Raw genomic sequence first — 8,311 nt, 5'->3', positions numbered from 1 at the left:
AGTTCGAGCCATCGCGTTTCGACTGTATCTGCAACTTGATTTTTTTCTGATGTTGCATGTGTAACTGTCTGCTTGTTCGTCCGCACCGCACCCCATCTTGTCTGACACGTTTAAAGAGAATTTGGGAATTCCAATTATGACGTCAATTTTGCGCGTACGTATTTAACGACGGATGTGACGTCACACAAACTCCTTCCCGTAACCTGCCGACGTGTGTTTGCTGGAATGGCAAAAATCGATCGAAGTAACACAAAAATGTCGCTTTTGATTAACTCAGACGCCCAACTGGTTTGCCCTGGAAAAACGTTTTGGGTTAAAAATAAGGTCAGGTTCATTAAAATCATGTTGGGCAAATTAGATATGGACAGAAATGCCATTAGCAACAACGGTGAAAGAGTTGAGGCGACAAAGCGATAATAATATCTTGTTCGTACAGACCAAAATGACCCACGGCATCAAAATATCGGGCGTTTAGGTAGGGGAGGGGGTCAGAGTGGAGTTAAGAAAAACAAGTAAATGTTATTTACAAAGTTTTATTAAGAGAATACAGGTAGCCAATGATGTGCGACAATTTTCATGCTTAAGAGAAAAGTTATGAGAAACTACACAGCTTGCATATAAGCCGCACTTTGGGAGGACGGGGTTTAATGCATGTGTGTGATGTGTCGCCCTGCTTTAACCGGATTTTTCCTAAGAGAAACTTCCTTTACACGAAAAAATCCGAAAAAGCAGAAAGTGTCTAACCTAATTAGCCTGAGGGGACTGTATTCGTTTATCTGTGACGACACTTAATGCACATTAAGCCCCATTTTCCCATAGCGATTATGAAAACTCGGCCCTTAGTAAGGTTGCTGACTCATTTACAAACTGTATAGCATTGTACAAAATCAGTGAATCTGACATTGTTGTCAGATCAGAGAATATAACAGGCAGAAACACATTGTGAAAGCTAGTTAACTTAGTTACCAAATTGTTACTTATATTAATCCTTTCAGTGCGGGAACCGAATTTTGAAGGCCTTTGCAAACAGTTTGGATCCTGATGAGACGCCACAGAACGTGGCGTCTCATCAGGATCCAAACTGTTTGCTATTCTGATAGTATTCTTTGAAAAAAAAATCGAAGAAAATGCTAATTTTAGAAATTCAGCAGACGACATTTTAGCAGAAGACAAATTACCCAGCATGCAAAGGGTTAATTTAACATTTTTGGTAAACGCACACTTTTTATAAAAAAAGTCATACATATGAACTTGAAAAAATGGATAAGCAATTCTGGTGTATGAAACAAAAATAAAAATGCTGATAAATGAATGTTTATGCTCACCCTAATAAAAGCTATGGTACAACATGCTACAGTTGAACGTTTTGGACATAGTAAGAGTTTACTTCTATTATAAAAAATCATGAAATTTGTTGGTAAAAATAATCAAAGAATAAGATAGTTTTCCCCTTAGTGATTTATTGAAATATAGACATACCGGTAATGATACCTTATCAGGCGTCATTTGTTTTATTTTTACTACTCGATTTCAAAGGGAGAAGAAATACTTGTACGAAAAGAAAATACAAAAAATAATACTGGCCAATTAATCGCATGCAGCAAAGCATTTTTAAAAAAGTTTGCTCTAATACGACAATAAATCAAAGAGAACATAAAGCTTCTTTTTGCAATATTCCTTGATAATTTTGAAAAATGAATTCTATTTTTGGTATCAGTAATACAGCAGTATGATCGCCTTAAAGTTGCACTTCATATCTGTTTAAATTTTTTCAAAACAAATTGAAGGAGAACTATAGTTTGGTCAAAACAATTGTATGGGTAAGTTTCAAAGCATACATGTAGAAACATTATTTAATTATAAGTATATTTTACATGAAAATTTATACAGTGGTATACAGTAACAATCTAATTTTCCAGAAAGAATGCACATCTAGCAACAAAACAAACAGACAAATTGATTAAATAATATGATTATGCTACACAAATAGTCGTAATAAAAATAAATTACAAGCAGTATCGAAATAGAAGCAGTAAATTGTAACATACATAGCATCTTCACTGGATAATATTCTCTCAGCACTCATAACCCAACATAAGCATAGTTATCAACTAAATTAGTTTTCTGTATTTGCATTCTGTTTCATTCCCAAAACATAAACAAACAATGTTCTACATGAATTGAAAACAACTTTGGCACGGTTGAAATATGTTCGCATTCACAACTAATGGTGCATTCACTCGAGAAGGGGAAATCTATTAAAGTATTCTAACCATACCCTTGAAATACCAACATCATTTGTGAAAAAGTGGTTAACAAATTAATATGTTTTGTTTTTTGAGTAAAAATATAATTCCCTCACTATGTTACCTTAGAAAATAAAGCCATACTTTTCTGTTAGTCTTTGATGGGAATATTTCGCGAATGTATTTTTACATTATATTTCGAGTAAGTATAAATAACAATTCAACCATTGGTAAACATTAAATCAATGGATTTCAAAAAGTAAATTTTGTCATACATTTTTACTTTAGAATAGATAGAGTCAGGATTTAATACTACATTTTATGATGATAAGAAAACATTTTTTGACACTACTGCCCACAAATAAAATTCAAGCCCAAAACAGGCACAAGTGTTTTTTGTGTGTTTCTTGTTACATGACAAAAGAACACACACTAATTTAATGCGCTGAAGATAACATTCCTCCCACTTTTACTACAAAACTTTTTTTCCCGAAACAGGCTATAGCTGATCTGTGTGTGTGTGTTAATTGTTACATGACCAAAAAAACCCCACTTATTTTACACGATAAAGATAACTTTCCTCCCACTTTTACTACAAAACTTTTCTTTTGCTACTTTTACTACAAAACGTTTTTTTCACTTAAGGTCTGGGGACCGTTTCAATAAACATCGTAGTACACATTCACGATACGATACATGTACATTTTTCGAAGATACATAATTGCTTAAGTCCATATCATATGTTAATAAATTTTCAGTACTTAATTACATTGGCATCTCAAGCACCGTATATATTTGACGAGCATGGCAAGCTAGTTCCTCTACTTATGAAGAGTACAAAATTCTCTTGTAAGTTAAAATTGTTGTACGATCGTTTATGAAACGGCCCTCAGGTTTGCAAACTTATATGTAGACAGATCAACACAAAATGTAGTAAAACATTGGAACTTATCTACATTTACCACGACTGTTTCTCCTTAAGGTACACATGGCCTGCGGCCCAACAGTGCCCAACATAGAGTTGAAACAGACCATCAGAGTGAATGTAGGATAAACGGAATTCAGGAAGAACTTTGCTTAAAGCATGAGTGTAAAGCATCGTCCCATATAAGCCTGTGCAGTCAGCGCAGGTTAATTATAAGGGATGACACTTTTCACCTAGACTGGATTTTCTTTAGAAGATTTTTTTTTCATTTAAACAAAATTCTGTAAAAGTGGAAAGTGTTGTCCCTGATTAGCCAGTGCAGAACGTGCAGGCTAATCTGAGACAACACTTTACACACATGCCTTAAGCCCCGTTTTTCCATGAGGGAGGCTCATTTGATGGCAATCTAATTTGATCAATTTCTTATGGCAGCTCTAACAAACAATATCATGTAAAGAGCTCAAATGTAATGCATTACCTTTCACATTTTAAAACTGCTGAAATCTGATTCAATCTGAAAACGTAAAAATAAAATTAAAATTGATTTAATTGAAAAAAGTTCCCCCCCCCCACCCCCCAAAAACAAAAAAAGACAAAAAAAAATAAAGCATATTACATTTAAGTCCGTTTCTAACACATATAATAAATTTCAATGAAACTATTTTTATAGCTTATAATAAGAAATTATAACTTAACAATTAATGTTGATGCTTTGCTTAAAAAGCCACTCGAAATAAAAGACTTTTGAAACAATCTGACTTCAAGATGCAATTTAAAATTCAGACCTCTGAAAACATACACACATGTTAAGCTGACATGAATTGATATACAATAAGCTAGTAGGCACTGTTTTGGAAACTAAACACAAGCATTTTATCAATGGTAAGAATAGATACAGACAAGTAAAGTCTTATGATGAAAATACACAAAAATGAAAGCAAGTAACGCATGTTTAAAGCAAACTATACATGTACAGGGCATATTAATTAATTAAAATGATTAATATTAATGAACAATGCTTGAAAGTCCATATAATGACAAAAGGCACTTTTGGTAAAGCCATTTTCAACATAGATATAGAAAATAAGAATTTTAAACAGAAGAAAGGTATATTCAAGCAATTAAGTAATGCAATATTCCATTCATATTGTTACATTTGCAATTAACCTTATAAGCAACATACAACGATTTGAACACGCATCAGTCTCAGTGTTTGATTTCAAATAATCGTAAGCCTTCATCAGTCTCAGTGTTTGATTTCAACAATCGTAAGCCTTCATATTTTTTAAACAAGCTTAATCTTAATCCTTCACAATTTTTAACAATCTTCAGTCTTCACATTTTTTTACAATCTTAAGCATTCTAATTTTTTTTTCAGCCTTCACATTTTAAAACAATCTTAAGCCTTCACACTTTTTGACAATCTTAATTAACCCTTCCTGTGCTGAATTGTTTTATAAGGTTATATATCCCATTGCTGACTTGTTTAGGCCTTATTATGCTAAAAGTACCTACTTCACTTGCATTACATGTTACATTGGATTTAACTGTCCAATTAATACAAAATTTGCCATGTGAACTGGTCACACATTTCGTTTGACGATAATCATACCGTATACAAATTTGATAGATTGGTTGCCATGGTTACCATAGAAACAACGATAAAAACCAGTTTTTTGTGTTTAAATCATCTTTCTAACACTTAACATTGTCAGTTTCAATCTTATTTCTAACAGGACATCTACATATTAAATGGAGTTCGTGAAATTTTATGATTTGACGGATTTATCCGGTTGCCGCATGAGCCGGGTTAAGAATTGCCTGACCGGATAAATCCAGTTGCCGCACAGGAAGGGTTAATTAAGGTGACATAATGCAATTTGAAGACTTTTGTGCATTTATAAAAATCTATATACAACGTAAAATTGTCATGTCTTTTATCAGTCAAGTGTTACTAATTACTGACCTGAATTAAAAATATTTTTTTGTATAGCAAGCTTAAACGCAGTGGCAACACATAATATCAGCTATTGATATTATACATATGGAAAATGATCAAGGCTACACAAAATTTGCATAATTTGTTTATCAGCAGTTACATAACAATTTTCTTCAGACTTTAAATTCTTTTTTCAGACACACGTCATTATTGAACTCGACAGAAAAACATCGAAACACAACAACATACATTAAATGTTGCATTCTTATGTTTCAACTATGTGCTGGTCATTGATCAAAGCTTAAAAGTTTGTTCACTTGCCAATATATAATATTATATAGGTTTGAGTTTAAAACTTATGCATCTGCCTTTATATTTTAATCCCAGATACGCTAGTATAAAACTCAACACTAAATTCAGCATAGTTGTCATTTTAATGGAATTATTTACATGTACATTAGCTAAATATCTATACACTAAAAGTCTGTTCACGCGATTACAAAATATTTTATTCAGAAGCGGACATTATGCGCATTTACAATTATTTGTGGGCACTATATATATTCTCTATTTAAAGCTTTGTTCATTTGTAGATACTGGATACTGATAAGATGTCTGCACGAGCTAAAACTTCTAATCTATTTTTATGTCAATTGACACTATGGCAACTCACAAATACTGGATTTTCATTGGTCAACCGAAATTCAAATCCTCCAATCAGATCACTGTTTACTTTTCAAATCCATTCACTGCAGATACGAGTGACAGTACATATATTGATTTCAGAAGTAAGGTTATCACAGATTGTTCTTTCAAAATTACCATTTATCAACTTACACAAGTTAATTGATATCAATATAGTTTTATCTAAAATCTCCAGCAAAAAATATATAGCTATGGCTATAAACATATTTTTTGTATCTTTTAGACCACAATAACTCATCATACAAAAATCCTATCCAAAATAGGAAAATATTCCTGTTAAATCATGTTTATGTTTAATAAATCGCATAACCAGATTTTGTTTCACAATTCCAATGAAAAATTCCCATTTCTCGCTGAATTTCATGACCAGCTGATTCTTTTACATAAAAACAATTCCAGCTTAATAGTAAAGTGCTTCATTTCCACAGATTTTTTTTAAAACAACTCCAAATAAACAGTAACTCACTTCATTTAAGGATTCTTTTTTTTTTTAAACAGTTCCATCTAAAAAGTCACACGCCGCCTCATTTCCGCAACTTCTGTTGACTGGTGATCTCCATACACAGAATAAAAAACATGTAAAAAATGGGAAAAAATCCCGTTAAAATCATCTTCATTTTAAATAGGAAAAAAATCCCTTTAAAATCAGTTTTGTGTTTGTTTGTTCAACTTCAAGACCAGATATTTTTTTAAAAACATAACTAAAGTCAGACAACGCCTCATTTCCGCAACTTCTGTTGACTGGTGATCTCCACACACAGGATGACGAAGGCGTTGTTACAGCTGTACTCGTCCATATCCATCATCTTGCCATCCATGAGAGAGCTGCCCAGGCCGCTTGAATACCTGAAGTGTTAGCAAAGTTTAACTAGCCATATAAGAGCAACTGCCCCGCCCACTGGTAGCTATGTTTTTCAAGGAACTGGAACCATTTTTTAACTCAGCAGAGATATCATTAGAACAAATATTCTGACAAAGTTTTATGAAGATTGGACCTTACATTGTAATTCTAAAGTGTAAACAAGGTTTTACTATAACCATAACAGGAAATTTGCCCCATCCCCTGTCTGCAATGTTTTTCAACAGACTGGAACCATTTTGATCATGGCCAAGATTGAATTAAAACAAACAATCCTACAAAGTTTCATGAACATTTGACTAAAAATGTGACTTCTACAGTGTTAACCCTTTCCCACTTAAAAGCAAAGTGAAAATGGCTATGTGTAAACAGCATAAAACCAGAACAGCCTGTGAGTAACTTGCAGACTGTTCCGGTTTAATGCTGTTTGCTGCTCATGAAGCCTTTAAAACTTGAATCTTGTAAGAAAGGTCTTTAATTAAATTTAACTTTCTAATGGACCACAAATGCATCAAAATATGTATGTGAGTGGTTAAGCTTTCAATACGTATCTAAATGGTAAAGGGTTTAATACGTATCTAACTGGTAAAGTAAATACGTATCTAAGTGGTAAATCGTTAAATACATATCTAAGTGGTAAAGGGTTAAATACGTATCTAAGTGGTAAAGGGTTAAATACATATCTAATTGGTAAAGGGTTAAATACGTATGTTAGTGGTAAAGGGTTAAATACGTATCTAAGTGGTAAAGGGTTAAATATATATCTAAGTTGTAAAGGGTTAAATACGTATCTAAGTGGTAAAGGGTTAAATACATATCTAAATGGTAAAGGGTTAAATACGTATCTAAGTGGTAAAGGGTTAAATATGTATCTAAGTGGCAAAGGGTTAAATACGTTTCTAAGTGGTAAAGCGTTAAATACATATCTAAGTGGTAAAGGGTTAAATACGTATCTAAGTGGTAAAGGTTAAGTACATATCTAATTGGTAAAGGGTTAAATACGTATCTAAGTGGTAAAGGGTTAAATACGTATCTAAGTGGTAAAGGGTTACATACGTATCTAAGTGGTGAAGCGTTAAATACGCATAAAAGGGGTAAAGGGTTAACAATGTTGTAGGCTGGCGTACCGAGAGTGCGAGCTCCAGCCTCGACACGACTTATCCTCCATGCGGTTACCCTTCCTGTCAGAGCCGTGCCAGAGAACCTTCATTGGCCTGCAAAAAAGAGCAACGATATAGTATTGTCATTTGGTAAAAAGAACCCAAAACGGATTTGTCAGGTATGTTAAATGGCAAATAATTCAGGAATGTTTGGAAAGCTGGGGATATAAAAAGCCCTTCCTGTCCAAGCCGACCAGAGCACCTTCATATAGGCCTGGAAAAAAAGCAACGAGCAACAATAGAGTTTTGTCATATGAGCCGCCCCCTGTGAAAATGGTGTTAAATGCACATGTGTGTGAAGTTTTGTCCCAGATTAGCCTGTGCAGTTCACACAGGCTAATCAGAGACAACACTTTCTTCCTAAACTTAGCAATTTTTAAGGCAGATGCATTTAATGTTTTTAAGTTTTTGGATCACACTTTTCTCATTTCTCAAGCTATTGAATTTTAACTTTAATTGTGTCACCACCTTGAAGTT

At 33.4% G+C, this 8,311-nt stretch overlaps 1 protein-coding gene across 4 annotated transcripts in view; it reads right to left on the bottom strand.

The window, feature by feature from the left end:
- Positions 1–519: 519 nt before the first annotated feature.
- LOC127847194 (collagen alpha-1(I) chain-like) overlaps positions 520–8,311 on the bottom strand; it is a 147,929-nt gene continuing 140,137 nt past the window's right edge. For all 4 annotated transcript variants that reach the window (XM_052378920.1, XM_052378921.1, XM_052378922.1 and 1 more), the window contains 2 exons: positions 7,802–7,888; positions 520–6,661 (listed from right to left, as the gene is read on the bottom strand). In XM_052378920.1, the coding sequence (XP_052234880.1) occupies positions 6,535–6,661; positions 7,802–7,888 (214 nt within the window). In that variant the 3' untranslated portion in view covers positions 520–6,534. The remainder of the gene's footprint in view (positions 6,662–7,801; positions 7,889–8,311) is intronic.

This window comes from Dreissena polymorpha, chromosome 10, assembly GCF_020536995.1.
Source record: "Dreissena polymorpha isolate Duluth1 chromosome 10, UMN_Dpol_1.0, whole genome shotgun sequence".
Classification (NCBI taxonomy): Eukaryota; Metazoa; Mollusca; class Bivalvia; order Myida; family Dreissenidae; genus Dreissena; species Dreissena polymorpha.
The sequence above is the reverse complement of the archived record's forward strand: the minus strand, read 5'-3'. Positions and strand labels throughout refer to the sequence as shown.